At 39.0% G+C, this 26,748-nt stretch overlaps 1 protein-coding gene across 1 annotated transcript; it reads right to left on the reverse strand.

Annotated features, from left to right (window-relative positions):
* Positions 1 to 1,120: 1,120 nt before the first annotated feature.
* On the reverse strand, positions 1,121 to 25,451 carry LOC127797182 (cell division cycle 5-like protein). Its single transcript, XM_052329805.1, has 4 exons — positions 25,017 to 25,451; positions 4,116 to 5,840; positions 3,010 to 3,291; positions 1,121 to 2,379 (listed from the first exon to the last, which is right to left on the reverse strand). The coding sequence occupies exons 1-4, from the start codon at positions 25,191 to 25,193 to the stop codon at positions 1,447 to 1,449; spliced, it is 3,117 nt and encodes a 1,038-aa protein (XP_052185765.1). The 5' UTR covers positions 25,194 to 25,451; the 3' UTR covers positions 1,121 to 1,446.
* Between the last annotated feature and the right edge of the window lie 1,297 nt (positions 25,452 to 26,748).

Raw genomic sequence — 26,748 nt, forward strand, 5'->3', positions numbered from 1 at the left:
GTTCTTAAAAAACGGATTTTTGTGTTTAATTTTAAACATAATTTAATCACAATTTAATATGAAGTAAATAATCAAACTTAATAAGTTAAATATAAATGTTCTTAAATGTGAGTCTTTATTTAATTTTAAATATAATTTAATCACGATTTGATATGAAATAAATAATCAAGCAAAAGTTCAAGCAAAAGTGACGGGTAAATCACACCAAAAGTCACAAAACTTTGGCCTTCTTTTCAATTTGTTCACTAAACTTTAATTCATTGCAAAATTTTAAAATGTTTTGCAATGCGATCACTAAAGTGATTTTTTTATAGTTCTTAGCCGAAATTGCTGACGTGGCAATGATGTAGCGATGATGTGGCCATTGCCAAGTCAACGATTTTAGTTAAAAATTATCCAAAAATCACTTTAGTGACCATATTATAAAATATTTTAAAATTTTATTATCATTTTACAAGGAATTAAAGTTTAGTAACCAAATTAAAAAGGAAGTCAAAATTTTGTGACCTTTGGTGTAATTTATCCCGAAACTGACTGATCCAACAACTTTCCAACATGTGATTTAGAAATTAAAAATATTATTTAAATATTTAATTTAATATTTTAAATAATGTTATATATTAGAATTTTATATATCAATATAAATATATGAAACATCAATGCAAAACTTCACTCAAAATATCAAATTGAGTGCCAAAATTTTCATACTTTAAAAGTAATCATTGGCCTTTGGATAAATAATGGTTAGGAAACAAAACTAGGAAGCTTAGAGGAAAGTTGGGCAGAAGGCTTCCAGGAAAGGAAGCCTGTCCGGCTGCTTGACTCGGTTACGTTATATTACAGTTTGGGAAGAAGAAGAAGAAGAAGAAGAAAAGTCAGTGTTTGGCAAACTACTTCAATTTCAATAACAAGGGTGGTGGTCAGAGATAGCCATCCCACGAAGGGAAAGAGAAATAATTGTGACGTAAACAGTAATATAAAATTGTTCTTGCCCAAACACTACCTAACGAAAAACAATTACGCTTTAAAAAGCCTGACAATACCAAAGAAGCGGGGATGACCGACCAGGATCAGAAGGCATTGCACTGTGGGCCTGTCAAAGAATAAACCCATTCAGAAAGAACACAGAATAAGGCAGAGAATAAATACAAATGTTTCAAATCTCAGTGAAATGGGCATGGTACAAGAAAGTCTTATTTGCCTTCAAAGAGAACGTGCCATAAAATTCCTCCATTATGGAATGGAATTCATACCACAGACATGTTAAGATTTGGGTTTTCTCATTCTCACATTACAAACCTGCAGAACAAAAAAGGAGTCCAAGGAGATTGTAAATGGCGACTCCAGCTGCCCCCGATCAGCACACCTAGAAAACAAAAAGCAAACCAATGACAGACAACACGGGTCCTTCCACGCGCGATCCTGTACTTTCTAGCAGCAAGAATCTTATGCATCATTCATATTTACATCATTCGTCATTGGACCACCATCCTCCATATTGCTAGGAACTTGAGTGTGTTGCTCATCGGCACTATCATCTCTAGCATTTTCTACAACAGTATCTTCTGGCCGAGATGACGCATCCTGGGTTCCCTCTTCAACAATGTTCTGTTGATTCTTAGCAGCTAAATCCTCCTCAGAAACGTGTGCACTAATTAAATCCTCGCTAATAATGCCATTGGATGACTCATCAGCCATCTTGACATCCTCTCCTTCAGTAACACCAGAATTACCATCCGATGCGATGGGAGGATTCTGAACTGGAAAGCCACTAGAATGATTTTCATCCACACTGTTAAGCTCAGTAGCATCAGCAGAAACAGAACCTTCATAACCATTACTTTCTGATCTTGCAAACTCAGCAGCAGAAGGCTTGGTCTTAGATGGGCTTGCGTCCATGACAGTAGTTGCATTCTCAACCACTGCACCAACATCCATGACATCTGGGCTTGCTTGAGCTTGTTCTTGAGCAGAATCCATCTCTTGTCTAGTATTATCATCATGAGATAGGTCAATTGGCATGCAGTTTTCAAGCACATCAGTGGCGCTAACAGGCTCATGAGTTTCAGAGCTAGGGATATTGGCTTTGTCGGCTAACTCAAGAGCATGATTCTTTGCTGCAATTTCTTCTTGCGCTCTGTAAGCATTCATGAGGCTGTGGGTCCTTTCTTGCTCTGCTATTAGATCGCCATAGCGTTTCTGTAAGGTTCGCTCAAGCTCCTTCTGCTTTTGAACTTCTTCCCAAAGACAATTGATTCTATGTGATGCTGCTAGGTGCTCTTGCTTTTGTAAAGTTTGGAAGCATTCAAGTTCTGTTCCTGCAGTGTCCATCTGCTTAAAGGTCGCCTCGATTTGTGACCAAAGTTTTACAGCTCGCATCTGATAATACAGAATTTTCATCTATTAGAACCTAGTACAGCTTGTATGAATAAACTCATTGGAGAAACAGCAACAAAATTTATGTAGGAAATTAAATTTGTGTTTACACTAAATACAATTATCTAACAAACATGATTTATTTCCCATGCGTGTAAAGAGAAAGAGAAAAAGAACAAAAAAAGTTAAAACTCTCTCTTGTTAAGTTCGGCAATTATAAAAGTAGCATTGCATACGTTGAATATAAGATCTCTTTGATTGCCTCATAGCAGTCACAACAAGCAACAACATTTCCATACAAGCATTGACCCAACCTAATTAAACAAGTCTTTTTGTTAAAGAAAATCAAAGGTATTTCAAAACCTTCTAAAAGATTGCAAAGGACGCCAACTTATAAAATTCTTCAAGGAACATATGGATGAATAAGAAACAAAATGACAACGAAAAAATTAGTAGTAAAGCATGCTGTGCAGATGTAACAAACAAATCCACACAAACGCAAAAACCAAAAAGATATTAACAAAGTAAAATTTTCCTAAATTGCCAATTTCAAGTAAATTTACCATGATGTTTTAACAGAAAGAGAGCTGAGATTGGTCATTATTAAAATCAACAACAGGTTTCTCTTCATACCTGATAACCATTAGTAAGAAGTTTTATCTTCTGCTCAAGGCGTTGTGCCTTCTTAGTATCATCATCCATCCTTTTCTTTACATTCTCAAATTCATTCTGCAATGCAGCAAGCTTCTCCATGTTTCCAGCAACACTAGATAGTCCATAAGCATTACGTGTGGGAAAGTACATAATATCATTCAAGCATGTTTTATGTGCTTCAATGAACTCATCAAGGGACTCATTCTCATGCCCCATTGCTGCACAAAGAAAATGTGCCTCTTCCTTAATTAAGTAACCGGACTGCAAAAACAAAATAAAATGTCATTAATGTCTTATCATACCATTATAGCTGGAGGGATGAGGTAATAAAAGGCAAGAGCATTTTGTGCTCAAAAAGGATTATAACAACAGGGCCTTGCTGGGAAGAGGATGTGGAGGTTTGCGACAAACGGAGATAACTGTGGAGAAGGTGATCGTGGAGAGTATGTTTGAGAGGCAGATGATTGGTTGCAGTGATAATAGGGATCATCATGAAGTTGGGTTATGGAGTGCATTATGCAGGTGAGGGAAAAGTTTTGCTATCTTATTAGATTTAAAGTTGGTAAAGGGAGAAAGTAACGTGTCAGCAATAATTCATGGCCTGCCTAGATACATGTTAGAGAGGCTTTTCCCAGAGCCATATGGGACTGCAGTGTAAATAGACAGCAATGGTTTAATGTTGGTACTTATCTCTGACAAGTGGAGCACAGTGATTGCATAAGACCTGTGGGAAAAATTAAGCTCCTCTTAAGAGCCTTCAGCATTACAAAATCCACATAGTGGATGAGAAATTTCCTTGTTTGGGACAGAGACTTTCAAAGGTATTTTTCTTTATCTCTTTCCATGGAAGGCTTGTTGAAATTTTGGAGCCTAGTTTACAGTGATACATTCAGCATTCTATTGAAACAGACTTACCAAATGTTATAACATTATGTAAAAGAATACCAATTCATTTTGTATACAAATTGGTATTGTGAATCAACTAAGATGCTTAAAATGTTAGAACAGTGTTACAGAACATAGAATCATGTAGACAGTAAAACAAGTTAGGGCATCAGTCGAGGAGAGATGTAGCAAAAGCATACCTCCTTCAGCTCATCTTCTCCAAAGTCTTCAATCACAGGGACAGAAACAGCCTTACCATTTGCAGATCGCTTGACTCCTTTCCTTTTCTCCTTGTCCACTTTTTCATCAAGTGGATACTTTGCATTATCATGTTCCAGTAAGGATAGCAGCTCTTTCCTTATCATTTCATCAGCCTGTTCAATTAAAGTTGGTGGAACAAAGGAGCTCTTGTCTTCATCAGTTCTTATCAAAGAATTTTTTATTAGTTCAAGTGATGCAGCAGGAGGTCTGGGAAGCTCCCTCTGCAATACTTTTGATCGCTTCTTTAGCAATGCTTGTTGTCTTGCTTCTTCCTCAGCTCTCTCTCTTGCCATCCTGTCAGACATATCTTCTTCCATCTTCTCCTCAGGTTCTTCATTATCTTCAGGGACTGGTTGGATAACTATCTGGTACTCGTTCTTGGGCTGTGGAAGGTTGCCCAAACCAGAGCGTAAGTTCCTTCTCAAATCAGCTTTCCTTTGAAGGTCAAGTTTAGAACTATCATGCATATCTATGTCCTCATTAATGCGAAGTTCATCCCTCATCGGAGTTCCTTTTGGAGTCATACCAAAAGAATAGGCATCCTTTGATGGAGTCATGCCAAGTCTTGGTGTCATGCCCGCACCAGCAGGAGTTGCTGAGGGAGTCAACATAGGGTTTGGCGTTTGGACCTCTCTTTTCTTAGGAGTGACCCCAGAAAAATCTGAAGGATGCAATTCTGGATTTTCTCCTCCCAGCAATGGTGTCTGGGATTCTCTCAACCTTGCCAGGTTTTCTGCTTCCATCATAATGGCATCACCTTTACCTGCAGGTGTTCTTTGCGGAGTTCGTAGTGGGGTCATTCCTTGCCGTGGTGTCTGGGAATAATTTGTAATAAGAGCACGTGTTGCAACACTCCCTTCTGCAAGTTCCTCACTCCCTGCAATGAGATCACTAGCATAACCCATCTTTGCAATTTCCTCCAGCTCATGGTCTGAAATTTGTGGTGCAGGAAGCATCAGCTTTGACCTCCTCCGAACTGTTTCTGGATCATTGAGTTTATTTGCCTGGAGTATTGCTGATGGAGCATCCTGCCTCTGTGCAATTTTATTCCTTGCAATATCCTGCTTTCTTAATCGTGCTTCCTTATCCATTCTCTTTTCACCCTCAAGTTCTTCAATGGTGGTAGGGAATTTAGGTTGTTCCACTGGTCGATCTTCATCAATGACATCATAAAAGCCTGGAGGGGGCCTCTTTTCAAAAGGGATTTCAGCATTATAGTCAATCCCCTTTCTCTTCCTCTTCCTTTGCCTAGTATCAATTCCAGCTGCCTTTAGTTCTCTCCGTTTCTGCAAAGAAGCAAGTCTCCTGGCCTCTTCAAGTTGCTTCTCCCTGGCTTTCCGTTTTGCCTTCTTACCTCTAGTGTTGGCTAGCCGAGCTCGTGCTTCCGAAAGCATTTCCTTCTCATCCTCATCCATATCAACAGGATCTGGACGTGCAGGCTTCGATTCAGGGTTTGGATCAATCTCTCCAGGACGCAATTTCCGTGGATCATCACCTGCTTCATATTTCTCATCCTTAGCACAGGCTGCATCAAGGAGCTTTTCATAACGCTCAAGGCATTGAGATGGAGTACGACCAACTATTGGTGCAATTGTCCTCCATTGTGTGGGCATGAGCTTGGCAAGATGAAGCAATTTCTCATCTTCTTCTCTGGTCCATTCAGTCTATAATAAATATCAACTTATTAGTTTCCTTGTGTACAAAAAAGTTGTTTGCATAGTGGTGTGGACTAGAACTTAGAAGATGAATACATGTCAGAACAGTCAACTAACATCCTATAGTCCACAGCAGCATAAAGTGAGAGAAAAGAACAGAAAAGAATCAGCAAATAACACTCTCAAAGCCATCAACTTCCTTTTTGCAGATAAGCCAAGTATCAACTTTCTTTCTCAAAGCAAAATGGGAAAGTAAACTATATAGTGCTTTGTTTGGTTAAGGACAAATGTACTAGGAGTAAATATGATTTTCAATCTTATGTATTTCTTCCCCTACAATCAATCAACAACCAAGGAACCAAAAAGTGGATCCACATTTTAACATTATTGTGAAACAGATTCCTCCCCCAAAACCCCTACTTAGTCAATTGCAAAAAAGCTTTATGTCACGACCCTAACGTACTAGGAGGGTGTAATTGTAATTGGTACTAAGAGGGTATAATTGTAATAGTGCATTCGATTATGAATTGGTTAGCCGTGCATATGGCTGCTACAGTTGTTACAGCCATGGAACTGCCTATAAAAGGCTGATTGTAAGAGGATGGGGATAATTTTGATGCTATGAATGGAATCCTTTCCCTCTCTCTCGAACCTTCTATCTCTCTAATTCTTGCTACTTTTTCCCCCCTTAGTCTAATTCTACCCCAATTTCTCTCTATTTCTACCAAAATTCCATTGTTAGATCTTAGGATTTGACAATTTGATCTCACAGCCCAATGGTCTTTGGTGGCCGAGCCGAGATTTCGGCGAGTAAGGAAGTGGGTCCGGAAGAAATTGTCAAATCAAGGCAATTGCAATTGGGATCCGAAGTGATCGCAATTCAATGGGCTTCTGGCGATTGGACTCGGAGTGGGTGTTGCGATTTGGACTCGGGAGTGGGTGTCACGATTTGGAGTAGCAATGGGTTCTGGCGATTTTGGAATCCGAAGTGATCGCAAATTGGATTGGGAGTGGTGTTGCGATTGTACCCATTGCGGCCAGATATTAATGGCCGAAACAGAGGAAGGATTCGGTGTCGTGGTCGTACCCATTGCGATTATAGGTTAACGACGGAAACAGAGGAAGGATTCAAGGTGAGGCATGGCGAAAGGAATGAGATTGAAACAACTAGAGGACTGATTCGAGACGGAGAGTGGGCTTCGTCAAACGCAGGATCAGTTGGAAGGTAGACTTGAGAAGATGGAACTCGGGCTTCGCCAAACTCGAGGAGGTGAGTCGTGGCAGAGACGAGAATTCAACCACCTGAGATATGATGTTGACGATGGAGAGAAACATTAGGGCTGAGATGATTGACATGCGAGAAGATGTCTTTGGCTTTAGGGAGGAATTTTTTGGGTTCGGCCAGCAACTGAGCACTGTCCTAAGCATGTTTCCGAGGATGCCCAACGCAAGTTTGCCTGCCGATTTCCCCCCGAGGTCAGCTACAGAGCTAATTTTAGCTAGAGGGGGAATTCGTCCTCATGCTTTTGATCCTCAGGAAGCAAAGGAGCGATCAGAATTTAGTCCAGGGACATCAACTAAGGGAGTTCAAGCCAATCAAAACAACACCCCAATGCCTAGGTTGGAAATTCCAGCATTTGAAGGAGACAAACCGTGTTGGTGGATATAGCATTGTGAGCGGTTCTTCCACTTCAACCGAGTGGTTGAAGGCCAAAAGGTAAACCTGGCAACCGCATATCTTAAAGATGTGGCGGGCGCTTGGTACCAAGGGTGGAGTAGCGGAAGAATCGAATTGAATTGGCATTAATTTGTAGAAGAATTCTGTACTCAGTTTGGGGAAAGATCAATGGCAGATGTGGTAGAAGAATTTAACAAATTAAAACAAGAGGGTGACGTGGATGATTATTTGATCGGGTTTGAAGAGTTGAGATAGTTATTAGTCCTTTCTCGTCCAACCTTAGATGAACCTTATTTCGTGTCTAGTTTTATCAATGGCTTGACTGATGAAGTAAGACCGTTAGTTAAGGTGATGCAACTAGTTGTTACGACCCTAGGATTTCCCTAGGGTCTAGGAAGGAATTTGGTAAGAATTAAAGGAAGATAGAGTAGAAAGGGAGGAAAAGAACAAAACAGACAGAGTTGAGGAAGAAGAGAGAAAGACGGGAGAGAGAACTAGGAGAATTGGGAGAAGGAAAATAAGAGAATTCAAATCATTCATTAAGCTCCCTTCCTCTAATTACTCCAGCCTATTTATAGGCTTACAATTGAAGACGCTAACAACAACAACAGAAAATACAACTAATAAAGAAAACACATGACATGTATTACTAATATATCCTTGGGGTCGTGACACCAACCACCGTCAAACAAGCTGTAGAGAAAGCTCAGCTTCAAGAGTTAGCTCTAGAAGCGATTTTTAAGAAGCGCAAGATGTCACTGAAGAACTATGGGGTGAACAATCCTCAGATTGGTGGCGAAGGAAGTTACAAGGCTGTTAACTAGGCAGTATAGAAGGGAAACTCGATTCCTAAGGCCCCATTGTTAGGGAGTCGAAGACAAGAAGACTTTTAGCTAAAGAAGGAGTCCAGTAGATATAGATAAATTAGAGTAGATAATATTAAATTTATATAGTGTAAATCTTGTTGTAAAGTTGGATTTAATTCCTAAGTTTTAGGAGAGAGGTTTTCTATTTTTTAGGAGATAGATATTCTAAATCTTCTCCTATTTTCTAGGAGGAAGAATAGGATCCTAAGCTGTATATAAACTCCTCTCGTGAGTTCCATTAAACCTAATCGAGGATCATATTCAAGCCTTGTATAGGCTCCTTAACCAAGGTACAACATCCTCCAGTCTTCCTAAGGCATCTACTGTAATTCAAGGTAATTTTTCCTACTCTTTAGTTTCAAAAAGGCTTCCGTTTGGATAGTAGACACTGGTGCATCCGATCATATGGCTAGTTCAGGCTCTTACATGACAGAATATATACCATGTACTACCTCCATTAAGATCTCTATAGCCGATGGAACTACTTCTCTTGTTATGGGGTTTGGGACTATTTGAATTTCTGGACTAAAGTTGAAATCAGTCCTGCATGTCCCTGGTTTACAATGTAACTTATTATCAATCCATAAGATTACTCGAGATATGAACTGTCACGTCACTTTCTTTCCATCCTATTGCTTGTTTCAGGACCAAGCCTCGGAGAGGATGATTGGCAATGCTAGGGCAAGAGACGGCTTATACTACTTAGTAAAGGATACCTCAGTTTTTGTAGCAAATAAGGCTGGTTTAATAGTCACTACTAATGCCAAAATTCTTTTATGACATAAAAGATTAGGACATCCAGGTTTTCCCTACTTACAGTTTTTGTACCCTTAGTTTTTCATCAATAAAAATCAGAATTTTGCATGTGAGCAAAACAAACCCAGGCCTCTCATCCTATTCAATCCTATAAACCATCTACTCCTTTCCATTTAATTCACAACGATATTTAGGGACCATCTAAACACCCAAATATTTCTGGTTCTCGATGGTTTATTACATTTATTGATGATCACACTAGGGCTTGTTGGGTCTACCTAATGCAAAAAAAAAAAAAAAAAACAGAAACCAATTTTATCTTCAAGAAATTTCATAAACTCATCTTGAATATGTTTCAAACCTCCATTCACATCCTTCAAACAAATAATGGTTAAGAATATTTCTCTCATGACCTTACAAACTATCTCTCTGAACATAGTATTTATCATCAAAGCTCATGTCCTTATATGTCACAATAGAATGGCATTGCAAAAAGGAAAAATAGGCACATCTTAGAGGTGGCCCGAGCAATGATGTTTACTACCAATGTTTCCTATTTCTACTGGGGAGAAGCTGTGCTTACAACAGCTTATTTAATTAACCGCCTCCCCTCCAAACCCTTGGGTTTTAAGACTCCTCTTGATCTTCTTTGTTAGTCCTTCCCAAAAATTGTGTTCCCTAATTCTATTTCTCCTAAGATCTTTGGCTATGTTGTGTACATACTCAACCACAGTCTTTCCCGTACCAAACTTAACCCAAAGGCCATCAAATGCATTTTTATTGGGTATTCTCCTTCCCAAAAAAGTTATAAGTGTTATTGTCCTAACACTCGGAAGATCTTTGTGACACCGATGCTACATTTTATGAATATCTCTCCTTTTACCAATCATCTAGTCATCCTACTGTCAATCAGCCCTCTCCTTCCCAATTACTCTACATTGATCATCTTTTGCCAATATGCTCTCAAGGGGGAGAATTACCACCTGAGAACATCCTGGCACAACAATCTCAATCTTCTTCCCCTTCTTACTCTTCTTCTTCCCTTATGCCTAATGCAGCCATCTTTCCTAAACCCATGTCATGTTCTGGTGTTGATAATCTACCGCTTGACTTAAGGGCTGATGATCCTTTATTGGTCTATTCAAGACATCCTTAGCCTAAACATTGCCAGTCATCACTTCCAGAAACTGGTCCATCAGAGGACAACTTGAAAAAGGATGAGATAGAAACTGACCAGCCTGCTAGTGGCCAAGATGATCTTGATTGGGCTATGCCAATTGCTCTAAGGAAGGGGGTAAGATCATGTGTAAAGTACCCTATGATTAATCGTCTGTCTTATTCTAAATTGTCTCCCCAATTCAAAGGTTTTGTGGCACAAATTGACAGCATTCAAGTACCAAAAAATGTTCAAGAAGCTATGAGTGATCCCAAATGGAAGAACGATGTAATGGAGGAAATGAATGCTCTTATAAAAAACAATACTTAGGACGTTGTTACATTACCTACGAACCAGAAAGTAGTAGGGTGCAGATGGGATTTTTCAGTGAAGCATAATGCTGATGGAAGTGTGGAACGATACAAGGCCAGGTTGGTAACCCAATGTTTCACACAAACCTATGGGATTGATTATGAAGAAACCTTTGCTCTAGTGGCAAAGCTTAACTTTATTCGGGCACTAGTCTCTCTTGTTGTTAATTTGGGCTAGCCCCTGTTTCAATTTGACATTAAAAATGTCTTTTTAAATGGTGACTTGGATGAGGATATTTACATGAAGATGCCTCCTGGTTTTGAACAAGGTTCTGGTTATGATACAATGTGTAGGCTGAAGAAATCTTTGTGTGGACTTAAACAATCCCCACGAGCATAGTTCAAGAAGTTTAGTATGACTCTAAACCTGGTAGGAAATAAGCAAGGGCAAGCTGATCATACCTTGTTTATAAAACACACGGCAAGAGGAAAGAAAGTTATATTAATCGTGTATGTTGATGATATTATTGTGACAAGAAATGATTTGCAAGAAATTAAGAGCTTAAAATAGCAATTAAGGGCAGAATTTGAGGTAAAAGACCTAGGAATCATGAGATATTTCCTAGGAATGGAGGTTGCTAGGAGCAAGGAAGGCTTTTTCATCTCACAACGAAAGTATACTTTAGATTTACTAAAGGATACAGGTATGATGAGATGCAGGCCAGTTGAAACTCCCTTAGAGAAGGGCTGGAAAAATGATGAGGAAGGAAAGGATATTCCTGTAAACAAAGAAAGATACCAAAGATTGGTTGGAAGGCTCATATATTTGTCCCTAACAAGACCCGACATAGCCTATGCAGTCAGTGTAGTAAGTCAGTATATGCATTCTCCTACTCAAAAACACTTACAAGTAGTGTTTCATGTTCTTAGGTATTTAAAAGGAACACCTAGAAAAAGCCTATTATTCCGGAAGACCAATGAAAGAGGGATAGAAGGCTATGCGGATGCTAACTGGACAGGATCTCGTGAGGATAGCAGGTCAACCTCAGGCTATTGTACTAAGCTATGGGGGAATGTGGTAACGTGGAAGAGTAAAAAACAATCAGTGGTGGCTTGCAGCAGTGCTGAAGCTGAATTCCAGCCATAGCTCATGGAATTTGTGAAGTAATTTGGTTGGAAAGACTGATGGAAGATCTAGAGATACCCTTAACTCAACCAACCAGGGTTTATAGTGAAAGCAAATCGACTATCAGCATTGTAAAGAATCCAGTGCAGCATGACCGGATGAAGCAAGTGAGGATAGACCGAAGTTTTATAAAGAGGGAGAAAAAAGAAAGAGGGATCAGTTTATTCTATATTCCTACAAAAAACCAAATAGCAGATGTTCTCACAAAGGTAGTTGCAAGATCGAGTTTTGAAGAGTTAATTGGTAAGCTGAGAATGACTTGCATTTATTCACCAGCTTGAGGGGGAGTGTTGGACAGAACTAAAGAGCGGAAGACAAGAAGACTTTTAGCTAAAGAAGGAGTCTAGTAGATATAGATAAATTAGAGTAGATAATATTAAATTTATATAGTGAAGAAATCTCTTTTTGAAAGAATAATCCTTCGTATATTATTCCCTTGAGAATGCCACAAATATATACGCAATGGATCCAAAGAATTATCCTATATTTTAGAGATCAGATTTCTACTTTTTAGGACTAGATTACAACAACCTTAAATACAAATCTTAAATACAAACAAATCTAATAAAAGGGAAAGATAAGATATAACAACAAGATAAATCAAGATAAATCACAATGAATAAATTAGATGATAACGAGCTTAGTAGCTTGGCAACTCAGCCATTAGCTTGACAGCTCAGCCTTCCCTCAGCTCGGCCTCATCAGCTCGACAGCTCAGTCTTCCAACAATTTCCACACTCCCTCTCAAGCTGGGCTGAATATGTTATTCAAGCCAAGCTTGCAACTCAATTCATCGAATATTCTTCTAGATAGAGCTTTAGTGAGAATGTCAGCCACTTGGTTACTAGTAGGAGTGTAGATCAGCTTGAATACTCCCTCTTCCAATTTTTCTTTGATAAAGTGTCTGTCAATCTCCATATGTTTAGTTCGGTCATGATGAACTGGATTTTTAGCAATGCTGATGGCAGATTGGTTGTCACACAACACCTGTACTGGTTCTTTTGTATCTATTTTCAACTCTTAGAGTAGTCTTTTCTGCCATATTCCTTCACAAAATCCATGAGCCATTGCTCTAAATTCGGCCTCTGCACTACTTATAGATACAACCAACTGCTTCTTGCTGCGCCAAGTCACTAGATTTCCCCATACAAATGAACAATACCCTAAAGTTGACCTTCTATCAAGAATTGAACCAGCCCAATCAGCATCTGTATAGATTGTGATTCCTCGATTTGTTGTTTTTCTGAACATTAACCCCTTGCCTGGAGTTGATTTTAAGTACCTTAGGATGCGGTAAACTGCTTCCAAGTGCTCCTCTTTGGGATCATTCATGAATTGACTTACAATGCTAACAAAAAATCTAATATCTGGCCTGGTATGTGATAGATATATAAGCTTTCCTACTAATCTTTGATACCTTCCTTTGTCAACTGGATTATTTTCTTCGCTAGTGTCCAATTTTGCTTTAGATTCTGATAGGCAGCCCATAACATTAAGGGCAGAATAGGGATATTGAAATGGGAGAATTATTGCATGTGTAGATAACAAATTCTGTTAAGGGATAGAATGGGAAGAGCAAAGAGAAGGGGGCATGTGAGCAACAAATTCCTATAAATAGAGAAGCAAATAGAGTAGAAGAAGAGGAATTTTCTGGTGAATATAGAGGGAGAGTGTGGACCTCTCGAATGTCCATTTTCTTTTCATTTTGTTAATTTCCAGCCTTGTAGTTCTTTCGATTATTGTATCCTATCATTTGGTATTAGAGCGATCAATCCATGGGGAGGACTGTTTCTGAAAGAGTGGGTGAGCTTGAGGGATGTATGGCAGGTTTACAGGAGGGTCTAGAATTGGTGATGGCTGAAGTTCTGAGGGTGCAAAATATCGAAAAGAGCATGGCGGAGATGATGGAACGATTCAACCTATTAATGGCGCGATGGGATGAGCAAGAGAGAGAGAGGAAGGGGAAGACCAACCTGCAGGTCCGTCCTTGTTAAGGGAGGTCGCCAGCGGTTGGAGGGAGAAGTGGCGAAGGGGGCGACTAGGTTGATGGAGTCAGAAGGCAGGAGTACCGTGGGAGGCGCCTGGAAATGCCCATCTTTAAGGGAGATGATCAAGATGGCTGGGTCTTCAGGGCTAAGCGCTACTTCACAATAAACCAGCTGACCGATGCAGAGAAGTTAGAGTCGGCAGCCTTATGCTTTGAAGGAGGGGCTCTGTCGTGGTTTCAATGGGAGCAAAGGAGGCGGCAAGTAAGAAATTGGGAGGAGCTTAAAGGGCTGCTGAGGAGCCGATTCAGGTCCACCCAAGAAGGGACTGTGGAGGAGCGGTTCTTGGCCCTTTGACAGTGGGGAATGGTCCGAGACTATCGGATTTACTTTGAGACTCTAGCATCACCCATTGAAGAGATGCCCGAAGCAATTTTGGAGGGACACTTTGTTAATGGGCTCAAACCAGAGATCCAGGTGGAAATCAGGGTGTTGAGGCCCTTGGGCCTCAAGAATATCATGGAAATGGCTCAGCAAATTGAAGACAAGATTCACATACTCCAAGCCCAAGTTGGTCCTGGACCACCTAGGAACCCTACAAGAGTTTCCTTGATTTTCACCTTGAGGACAAGGTGAGTTCCGTGGGGGGAGTATTGATAGGCAGCCCATAACATTAAGGGCATAATAGGGATATTGAAATGGGAGAATTGTTGCATGTGCAGATAACAAATTCTGTTAAGGGGTAGAATGGGAAGAGCAAAGAGAGGGGGGCATGTGAGCAACATATTCCTATAAATAGAGAAGCAAATAGAGCAGAAGGGGAGGAATTTTCTGGTGAATATAGAGGGAGAGCGTGGACCTCTCGAATGTCCACTTTCTTTTCATTTTGTTAATTTCCAGCCTTGTAGTTCTTTCGATTAGCAGTATCCTATTAGATTCCATAGGAGTTTCAGCTGGTTTACAACCCAACATTCTTGTTTCCTTAAGGAGATCCAGGATATACTTCCTTTGTGTGACTGAAATTCCCTCTTTGGACCTTGCAACCTCCATGCCTAAGAAGTATCTCAAATTCCCTAGGTCTTTGATCTCAAATTCTCTTGCAAGTACTTCTTTAAGGCTTTTGATTTCAATAATGTCATCCCCTGTAACAATGATATCATCCACATATACAATGAGAATAGTCAATTTACCTTCCAACGACCGTTTGATGAATAAGGTGTGGTCAGTTTGGCACTGATTAAATCCATACTTCTTGACTGCCCTAGTAAACCTCTCAAACTAGGCTCTTGGGGATTGTTTAAGTCCATAGAGTGATCTCCTTAGCTTGCAAACTTTGTTCTTTGTAAGTTTAGTCTCAAATCCATGGGGAATCTCCATGTAAACTTTCTCTTCTAGATCTCCATTTAAGAAAGCATTCTTCACATCTAACTGATGTAGAGGCCAATCCAAATTTGTTGCTAGGGACATCAGAACTCTGATGGTATTCAACTTTGTCACAGGAGCAAATATTTCTTGGTAATCAATATCATAAGCTTGGATGAAGCCCTTTGCCACTAACCGAGCCTTGAATCTGTCAATCTCTCCATCCTCCCTATATTTTACCGTGAAAACCCACTTGCAGCCCACAACGTTTTTTTCGAGAGGCAAATCAATGATATCCCACGTTTCATTCTTTTCCAAAGCCTTGATTTCCTCAAGAACAGCCTCCTTCCATCTAGGGTGCTGAAGAGCCTCTTGGATATTGTTAGGAACCTGCACTTTATCTACATTTGAAACAAACACACTGAATTTTGGTGAGAGACCCTTGTATGAGATATAATTTTGTAGAGGATGTTTTGTGCATGCTCTCACACCCTTCCTCAAGGCAATAGGCCAATGTAAATCCTCATCATCAATGGAAACAGTAAAAGTATCCTCACCAACTGTATTTCTACCTCTTTCTACCAGTGATTTCGACTCAGCCTCTTGAACAGTCTCAGGGCATGTTGGAGCCTCATTCTCCGTAGGTTTGGACTGTCTTCTAGAGTAAACCTGCAGTTCAGTGATAGTAGAGGCAGGAAATTCCTTGTTAGGAGAAGGAGAATGGGCTGGTAGAGGTGTTAGATTCAGGTTCCTCGGTCTCCTCAAGTTCTTGGCAGTCAATAGAATCCCAAAACTGATATTCTAAGGAAGTATCTTGAGTGTTCTCCCCCTCAATATCAGTTTTGTGATAATAGAGTTGATTTTCAATAAATGTAACATCCATAAAGGTAAAGAATTTTTGAAGTTAAGGAGATTAGCATTTATACCCTTTTTGATGAGGAGAGTAGCCTAGAAATATGCATTTGAGAGACCGAGGCTCAAGCTTGCTTCTCATATGATTATGCACATGAACAAATGCATAAAAATCAAAAATTTTGAGGGGAAGATGTGAAAGGATCTGTGTGTGAGGAAAGGAAGTAAGAAGAAGTTGACAAGGAGTTTAATGCTTTAGGATGCGTGAGGGCATTCTATTGATTAAATAGGTGGCTGTTAGAATAGCCTCACCCCAAAAATGAGAAGGAACATTTGTAGCGAACAATAGGGATCTCGCAACTTCTAATAAGTGTCGGTTCTTTTATTCTACAACCCCATTTTGTTGGGGGTATCAACACAAGTGCTTTGGTGTACTATGCCTTGTTAGGAAAGATAATGACCAAGGATAGAATTGAAGTATTCTTTGCCATTATCTGTTCTCAAGATCTGAATTTTGGCATTGAATTGTCTTTGCACCGTTGAATGAAAAGTTTGAAAGATAGAACCGGCTTCAGATTTTTCTTTCATAAGAAATACCCACGTTAAGAGAGTATAATCATCAATAAATGTTATGAACCAACGAGCCCCAGTAATGTTTCTAACCCTAGAAGGCCCCCACACATCGCTATGAATCAAAGAGAAAGGCGAAGATTGAGTATAAACTTGGCTGGGATAAGTGTTTCGTATATGTTTAGAGAATTGACAGATTTCACATTGTAACAAATGAGGATCTTTATTCTTGAACAATGAGGGAAACAATTTCTGAAGATAAACAAAATTATGATGACCTAATCTATAGTGTCATAACATGATAGCACCATTATTGGAAACAGTGTTCGAAAACTCGGCCTAGGCGGACACAAACCACAGCGATTATGGCCTAATCGACCCCCTTAGGCGCCAACCCGGCTAATCGGTACCGGGCGACGCCTAGTCGACCAAGGCGGTCGCCTAACCGCGTGAACCGCCTGGCCGATTAGGGTTTTTGTTTCCCCTTACCTTGTCGATTTCCCCTTCTCTCTCTTGCACACCACCGCCGACTGTCTCTTGTCGAGTCGCCGTCGCCGATTGCCCTTTCTGTCAAAGCCTCTCTCGTCGCACGCCACTGTCGTCTTGTTGGAATAATCCCTAGCTCCGAATCACTCAATAACACTCTAAAATCACAACCGAAACACTCCCTGAATCACTCACTCGAAACACACACACGATTTTCGGTAAATCAAAGAACAGATCAACAACTATACAATCAAGAACACCAAGAATTTTATCCTGGTTCGGCCTTTTGCAAGACCTACATCCAGATTGCCCTTAGACGCTTTTATCTTCACTATCTTGAATGAACTTGGAAAGGATTACATGCACTAATCTATCTCTCCAGCCTTATACACAGAACTGCTGAGAGTTTTCCCTACCAAACTACAAAGATATACTCTCTAAGTATTTCGGTATAAACCAGCGCATACTCCTCTCTTTCTCTCTTCCCAAGACAGAATAAAAGCATACCTCTAAAGCTAACACCCGACCTCTATTTATACAACATAGAGGCGGTAACAGAATGCTATCAAAAACAATCTATCGACAGTTACAACTAACTAACTTGCTAACTAACCATTCTAGAAACAAACCTTCTAGAATAAAACAAGTGATATACAAACAACCTTAACAGCAGAAAGACAAAACCGACTCCCTAAAGATATACAAGCTAATCTAATACAAGTGATTTACAACACGTCTCTTGCGAAGTTGCCGTCGCCGCTTTCCATTTCTGTTAGCCTTTTCGTCTCACGCTGCCACCGCTGTCTCCGCCGACCTTCATTGCACTCTGTCTTCCAGCTCTCTCTCTCGTCTTCCTCACCCTGAGGTAAGCAATAAGCAAGCAGCAAGAGCTTGCTGTAGCCTTGCCTTTTTTTTTATTTTTGTTAGTTAATTTATTATTTATGTTAATATTTATTAATGTGTGAATTTGTTATTTAAATATTTATTATTGTTTTAAATATTTTAATATTTGTAACTTGTGAGCAAACAAGTTAAATGTTATTTATATTTTAATATTTGTTAATGTTATTTAATATTTATAACAACTTCTTGTTGCTACATCTTGCTATTGTTGGTTCTTGGCAAACAACAATTTATATTCTCAAGCTTAATTTCATTATTTCACTTGTTTCAACTTTAATTTACTTAAAAATAACATCAAAATGTTTAAAATAAATAAATAAAAATTTCTAGGCCCCGCCTAGGCGCTAGGCCCCAGTCGGGCGCCCGACTAACGCCTAGCGCGTTTTAGAACACTGATTGGAATGAAAATTAAATAAATAAACAACTGGTTTAAGAGAAGAACAGTTGTTGGATTGAATGACTTTAGTGCTAGAAGAAGTCTTTTTAAGGATGTAGAGGCCCGAACATGCTTCAGCACTGCCAATCGTCCTCCCCGAACTACGATCTTGAAATTTACACAAATTTTGTGAGAATTTAACCACACAATTACAATCAGTAGATAACTTGCTCATTGATATTAAGTTGCAGTCTAAATTTGGCACCAAGAGAACTGATTTTAGGGTTAAATCATCTGAAACTGCCACCATTCCAATTCCCGCTACCTTTGATAGTGAACCATCAACAATCCTTACCACCCAATCTTGCTTGTAGGGTTGAAAATTAGTTAGTATATTAGATTCTCCAGTCATGTGATCAGAAACCCCTGAATCAACAATCCATACAACAGAAAACTCACTTTTGGCAGTTAAAACATGAGATGATTTACCTTTAAGGGCTATGGAACCATATGCCAAGTTAGAGGGCTAAGAAAATTGGGTCATTTCTAACATAGTTTGAAGCCATTCCATCTGTTCCTTACTGAACAGATTAGGTGATGAAGCTGATGAGGCTGTTGTGGTTTCCTCCGTGGAAGCTAAAGCACCTCTACTCTTCCTTTCATGGGTTGGCTTCCAATCAGGTGGCTTACCATGAATTTCCCAACAAGTATCCTTAGTGTGTCCTGTCTTGTGACAATGATCACACCAAGGTCTGCCCTTCTTCTTCCTCGGGTGATTAGAGCCGATTGTTCCAAGGTTGGACTTGTAGACTTGAGCATAATCTTCATCCAGCTCTCTTCCCTTCGAACTTTAGCAAAGGCCTCTCTAAGACTTAGCAAGGGCTTTGTTCCAAGAATTCTCCCACGTACAACATCTAGGTTTTTATTCAAACCGATGAAAAATATGTACAACCTCTTCTTTTCCACAATACTTTTGTATTTTGTTGAAACTTCTGTGCACTTCCATTGGATAGTATCATACTTATCCAATTGAAGCCAATATTTGTTTAAGGAATTAAAGTATTGTGTGACATGGGAATCACCTTGCCTTAGGTCATCAAGCACGCTTTCTATGTCGAATAACTCCAAAGTATTTTCGATATGGGAATAGGCTTCCTTAGCAGCCTCCCAAATTTCTTGCGCGGTATCATAAAGAAGGAAATTCTCACTTATTTCATTCGTCATAGAATTGATGAGCCAAGACATCAGCATGTTATTTTCTGTCTTCCAACCTCTGTATCTTGGTTCCTCTTCTTCTAGTTTGGCTATGGCTCCGGTCAAGTAGTCGTCTTTGCCCTTACCGCATATGAACATCAACACTGATTGTGACCATTGAAAATAATTCTGACCGCTGAGCTTGTGTCCCATAATAGCAATCATGCTGTTATTATCCATGGTTACAACGTTGTTGCTTGATGCGAGAATAATCTGGGTAGACTTACTATCGTTGCTAGCCATTGTAGAAGAATTCTGGTACTATCAGGTAGAAGGAAGAAAGGAGATTAAGAGGTGGCTGGTCATTGCAGCAACTGGCTACTTAGGGTTTGATAATAGGAGGAAATAATTTCTGCTCTGATACCATGAAGAAATCTTCTTTTGAAAGAATAATACTTCGTTTATATTCCCTTGAGAATGCCACAAATATATACACAGTGGATCCTAAGAATTCTCTTAAAATTTAGAGATTAGATTCCTACTTTTTAGAACTAGATTACAACAACCTTAAATACAAACAAATCTAATAAAAGAGAAAGATAAGATATAACAGTAATATAAATCAAGATAAATCACAGAGAATAAATCAGATGATAACGAGCTTAGTAGCTGGGCAACTCGACCATTAGCTCGGCAGCTCGACCTTCCATTAGCTTGGCAGCTCGGCCTCCCAACAATTTCCACAAGGAAGATGCTCTAGCAAGAGGAAAATATGGAGGCTCAACTATATTCGGTATATGCAGTTGAGCTAGAAAATGACAGTCAGGAAGGAAGGGCCAATGAACACCTTAAACCTGCAAGTGGTTCTGTAGCACTCACTGTCTCAGAGGTACCTTTCAATGACTCTTTACAATCACTTTTGATTGAATTTAAGGATATATTTGCTAAACCCTCTACTATACCCCCTAACCGATTCCTTAACCATTCTATCCACTTAAAGCCCAACCCCGAACCTGTAAACATTAGGTCTTACAGGTATTCACCTAACCAAAAAGTTGAAATAGAGAAATTAGTCAAAGAAATGCTAGCCAAATCGATTATCCAACCCAACCAAAGCCCTTTTGCTTCTACAGTCTGTCATGACCCTGAGGATCCCCAATGATAGAGTAGGAAATATAATAGTATTTAGCTTACATGCATTACTATACTTTGTAATTTCCTTTCTTCTTTCTGTTATAGCTATTTGTTTTGGCTATAGGCAGTTAAAGTCACTGTTGTAACTGCACATGTGTGCATGTGCAATGCTAGAGACTATATAAGCCACAGCTAGAGAGGATGGAAGGCATGCTTGAATTGAATGAAATAAACTCTAATTCTCTCTCTAAAATTTCTCTCCAATCTCCCTCATGTTTCTCCCCCTTTCTCTCAATATCTCTCCCTCTTTCTACTAATTTCCCCCTTACTACAATTCTGATTTCTCTCCTAATTCCTATCACAATCCTAGCTAACCCTAGGAATGTGACACAATCCTACTCATTAAGAAAAAAGATGGGACATGGCGTTTTTTTGTGTAGATTACTGCCAGCTTAATGCCCTAACCATAAAAGAATAAATTTCCTATTCCCATCATTAAAGATTTACTTGATGAACTAACCTCAACCACTATTTTTTCAAAGCTAGACTAGAGGGTTGGGTATCATCAAAGTAGGATGAACCCCATTGATATTTTCAAAACCGCTTTTAGGACCCATTAAGGTCTTTATGAGTTCACGGTCATGTCCTTTGCATTGACCAACGCACTTATCACTTTCCAATCCCTAATGAACCATATATTTGAACCCTATTTGAGGAAATTCATCCTTGTCTTTTTTTATGGTATCCTCATTTACAACCCCACCATTGAACAACATTTAGACCATTTGAGGACAGCATTTAAAATTCTTAGATTCAATCAATTGTATGTAAAGCTATCGAAGTGTACTTTTGCTACAAGGCAGTCCTCTAACGGTGGAATGGCCAAGGCCAAAAACAATGAAGGAGTTGCGGGGTTTTTTGGACTTTACGGGTTATTACAGGAGGTTTGTTAGAAATTACGGGATCATGAGCAAGCCTCTAACAGAGTTGCTTAAAAAGGACAGTTTTCAATGGAATCCGAAAGTGGAGGAGGCTTTCCAAGCATTGAAGAGAGCCATGATGAAGGCACCCCTATTGGCTTTACTTGATATTTCAAAGCCATTTATCCTAGAAACTGATGCATGTGGGGTGGGGGTAGGGGTGGTGCTGGTGCAAGAAGGAAGGCCATTGGCTTACCTTAGCCAGACCTTAGCTCCTAAGCATTCGGGGCTAAGTATATACGATAAAGAGTTGCTTGCAGTGCAGTAGAAAAGTGGAGGTATTACTTGGAAGGACACCCATTTGTAATAAGGATGGATTACGAGAGCCTTAAGTTCTTTGCTACAGCAACGCTTACATACCCAATTGCAAAAAGAAAGGGGTCACCAAGTTGCTAGGATTAGATTATGTGATTCAATACATAAAAGGTAAGGAGAATATAGTGGCAGATGCTTGATCAATAAGAGAAGAGGAAGGTAGCTGCCAAGCCATTTTTGTCATAGTTCCTGATTGGGTGACGGAGATTTCAGATAGCTATGAAAAATCAGAATGGGCCAAGACTCTTGCCGCACGGTAAGCTATCCAACCTGATAGTAAACTGGGGTATAATCTCTCAACAGGATTATTGAGGTTTAAAGGAATGATGACCAGTTAAAGGAGCAGATTTTGCAGTCCTTGCATAGTTCTCCGTTGGGAGGACACTCGAGGTTAAGGGTCACCTATCTCAAGGACAAGCATTGTTTTATTGGAAGGGACTTAAGAAGGATGTGACTACATTTGTCCTAGCTTGTGAGATTTGCCAATGCTGCAAGCATGAACAGGTTGCCTATCATGGGCTGTTGCAACCCTTGGCTATTCTCGAACAAGCTTGGGAGCAAATTTTGATGGATTTCATAGAGGGGTTACCCAAATCTGAAGGGAAGAATGTCATCTTAATAGTAGTGGACAGATTGACTAAGTACGCACATTTTTTGAGCTTGCCTCCCCCCGTTACAACTCAAGAAGTGGCATGTTTATTGCTAGATTCGGTTATGAAAATCCATGGGCTGCCACTATCCATAATTTCAGATAGGGACAAGATCTTTACCAACACCTTTTGGCAGGAATTATTCCTAAATTTGGGGGTGAAGCTGCAAATGTCGATTGCCTATCATCCTGAAACTGATGGGTAGACCGAAAGGGTAAATCAGTGCTTGAAAAATTACCATCGGTGTATTTGTTTCTCCAAGCTTAAGAGCTAGAACAAGTGATTGTCTCTTGCCCAATGGTGGTATAACTCGAGCTTTCACAGTTCACTCAAGGGGGCTCCCTTTGAAGCCTTGTTTGGATACAAAACCCCACTACTACCTGCAATAATACCCTCTCTTAGCATTGAAAAGGCGGTGGATTATTATTTACAACAACAGTAGTAGGTGTTGCAATTGATTAAGAAGGAGCTAGCAGTGGCTCAGAACCAGATGAAACAAATTGCTGACCGTATAAGAAGCAAAAGGGAGTTTGAGGTAGGAGATATGGTGTATTTAAGGGTGAAATGATTTTAGCAACATGCCTTCTCACCTTCCCCTATATCCAAGTTGAGTCCGAAGTGTTACAGGCCTTTCGAAGTGGAGGCTAAAATAGGGATAGTGGCCTATCGCCTGAAGCTACCTCCTGATGTATTGGTCCATCCAACTTTTCATATCTCCCTCCTAAAGAAATATGTTGGCCCAACGGAGACCACCTCATTTACCCCCACCAACTGAAGACTTGGCAGAAGAGATTGAACCGCTGGCAGTGCTGGAAAAACAAGTCATCTACCATGGAATGATACTGTTGACATAAGTTCTTGTGCAGTGGTCTCACTTGCATCCTAACCACACCACTTAGGAGTATCTCCCTGATCTCCTTAATCAATCCCCACGGGTGGCTCAACTGTTGTAATTTCTTGGGGACAATAATTTTTTTAAGCAGGGGAAAATTGTCACAACCTAGGGTACTAGGAGGGCATAATTGTAATTAGTACTAGGAGGGTATAATTGTAATGGTGCATTTTGTTATGAATTGGTTAGTTGTGCATATGGCTGCTACGGTTGTTACAGCCATGGAACTACCTATAAAAGGCTGATTGTAAGAGGATGGGGATAATTTTGAGTCACATTCCTAGAGTTACCTCGGGTTGTGATTGGAATTGGGGAAGAAATCATAATTGAAGAAATGAAAGAGGGGGAGAAATCAGCAAAAATGAGGGAGAGTTGTAGAGGGAAATGAGAGGGAGAATGGGAGAGAATTGTAGAGAGAAATCAGATCTTGTTTATCGATTGAAAGCATAACCTCTCATCCTCAAGTGGCTTATATATAGCCTCCAGCCTCCCACATGCACCCATGTGCAATACAAAAACAGCCTAACTGCCTATTAGATAAGGACAAAGCCTTATAACAGAAAAAAAGAAAAGGAAATTACAATTATTGTATAATGCATGTAAACTCCTACTATTATATTTACTAATCTATCCTTGGGGTCATGACATTTTGATGCTATGAATGGAATCCTTTCCCTCTCTTTGAACTCTCTCTCTCTCTCTCTCTCTCTGGAACCTTCTATCTCTCTAATTCTTGCTGCTATTCCCCCCCTCAGTCTAATTCTTCCCCAATTTCTCTCTGTTTCTACCAAAATTCCATTTTCAGATCTTAGGATCTGACACTTTACCTTCAGCACCAGATAGAGTAGCAATAATCAGCATAGCTAAACATAGCTGACTTGAGAATTAAACCAGAAAGAAAGCGTGGGTTTTACAAAGCAAGTTCTTGTTCCACGATAACAGATATGGAAAAAAATTGAGATTCTCACACCATAATATATCTTGGTGTTCCAAGGTCTTTCCCTTGTTCAAAAAAAAAAATATTCACATAAATATCAATTCATTAGTGTATTGATGACTTGGTCTTTTTACTGCTTTCATGCACTGGTTATTGCTATTGTTATTTAGGCTTGTGACTATTGAGTTTAGCTTCATTAGCTAAGAAGAGACCCCCAACACCCTCTTTTGGTTGCACAATTTTTTAAATAACCAAAATAGAGCGATCTCATAGCTCATTCACAAAACCAAAAGCTCCATATCTCCCAGCAATGCGCCAACATAGACAGCATACCCAGAAATTTAATAGAAACAGATAAGTTTATCCTCCCACCATACTATATTTAAAGCATTCCTTTTTTCTCTTTTTGGCATTTAGCAATCAAATAGCATTCCCAGCAGCCCTCGTAAAGAAAATCCTCGAATTTTCAAGCAATGCCCCCTCCCCGGCAAACTTCACAACAGTAAACCGTAAATCGGCCCGAAAGGGCGGGGGGAGCGAAAAACAAACTAATCAAAAATTGGAGAAACAGGCCGAAGATAAATCAGAATCCATGCCTTTTTGATGGAAGGATCGAGCCACTCGTACCAACGAGCTTTGCACTGCTTGGCGGACTTGCGGACAAGGAGGGACGAGATACGAGCCCACTGGTTCTTGCCATACTTCATAACCGCCGCCTTCAGGATCTCATCCTCCGTGTTCTTCCACACTCCTCCCTTTATCATAATCCTCATTTTCGCAAGCTTGTTTTGTCCCCCGAGAGAGGACCTACTCCTTTTTCTAGTGTTCTACCGAGCGGGGCGGTACGAGCGCTGGTGATGTAGGGTTCATACGAAAGTTTCTGCAACGAGACTCTCTCTCTCTCTCTCTCACACTCTCTCGCGCTCTCTCCCTCTCTCTCTAATATACATATATATCAATATGTATGGGTGCGTCGATGAATTAGGGTTTTGAGTTGGGGGAACGGGATGGATAGAAGAAGACGATGTGAGTGCTGAATCTGCTGAGTTTTGAAGTGATTTCAATGCGATCCGAATGTGGGCGGCGCCGGCTGGATCGGGTCGGGTTTGGTTCCGGAACCATTCGGATTTATATTATTTTTTAAATACTGAATTAGCATCTAATTACACGGACCTCCTTTTTTTTAAAAAATTACATAAAGGATCCACATTGTTATGAAATATCTTTCCTATCCACTTTTTAACTTCTTTTCTATCCAATTTACAATAATATAAATAATTAGTAGTGGTTAACCACCATCATAAATTATTTATATGTAAAATTAACTAAATAAAGTCCTATCACCTTTTGTTATTATTTAGTTTATTTTTTTATAATTAGAATGGCATTGACTATTGCAATTTTTTTAATCATATGATTATATTTAATTTTTACTATAAACTTATTACCGTCACACAATCCCTCACTATCATATCTCATTTTTTTACTGTTTTTATTTCGTCACTTGTAATTTATCTTTTTATTCTTCTTATATTTTTTAAAATTTTATTTTATTCAAAATCTCATAAATTCATCACATAAATTACTAAGTTTATATATCGACTGATTCAACATTTTAATATATCAATGGGATATTGAATCAACATTTGTTAAACTTTATGATTCAATTACTAAAATGTTGCAATCATATAATAGTTATAATTCTTTATTTTACATCATTTTATCAATAATGTTTGGCTTGTAAGTGTTCACCTAATAATAATTAGATTTTAAATCTATTATTGTTGTATTAATGATAAAAAAATCGACACTATTATTATTAAATAAAATAATAAGATAGTGAATGAAAAGAGGAAAGAAAAAAGACAAATGATATAAAAGTGACAAAATAAATAAAATAAAGTTTAAAGGTATTTTGAATATTTTTAAAATTTTAATAATTATTTACTAACAATAAATAGGTTAAATTATTACAACTTTTTAAGCTAGTGAATATTAGCTATAATTTACGAAAATTGAGGGACGATTTTTATAATTAATTAGGCCTAACCCCAGAAGTGTTTAATGTAATTTAATTATTTAAAAAATTAGTAATTTATATTATTTGATCATTAAAATTATGAGTGAGCATTTGATTGATTTTGATTTTTTTTAATTCAATTCACTTTTTTTAATATGTTTAGTCTATTCCATTTGAGTAATTTAAACTATGAACGTTATTTTTTTTATTTGTTTAATATAAAAAAACAAATAAAAAATTGAATTGAAATAAAATAACCAAAAATACTCAAACTTAAAAATTAAATGAAATCAAACCGAGGTATAACT

This window comes from Diospyros lotus, chromosome 3 (genome assembly GCF_014633365.1).
Source record: "Diospyros lotus cultivar Yz01 chromosome 3, ASM1463336v1, whole genome shotgun sequence".
In the NCBI taxonomy this organism is placed as follows: Eukaryota; Viridiplantae; Streptophyta; class Magnoliopsida; order Ericales; family Ebenaceae; genus Diospyros; species Diospyros lotus.

Bases quoted from the DNA above. Each gene is read 5' to 3' on its own strand.
- LOC127797182 (XM_052329805.1), bottom strand. From the start codon at position 25,193: ATGAGGATTATGATAAAGGGAGGAGTGTGGAAGAACACGGAGGATGAG. The intron at 3,292-4,115 runs GTATGCTTTTGC...TTGTTTTTGCAG, and splicing joins GAGAAGATGAGCTGAAGGAG to TCCGGTTACTTAATTAAGGA. The intron at 2,380-3,009 runs GTATGAAGAGAA...CTGTATTATCAG, and splicing joins TTCTTACTAATGGTTATCAG to ATGCGAGCTGTAAAACTTTG.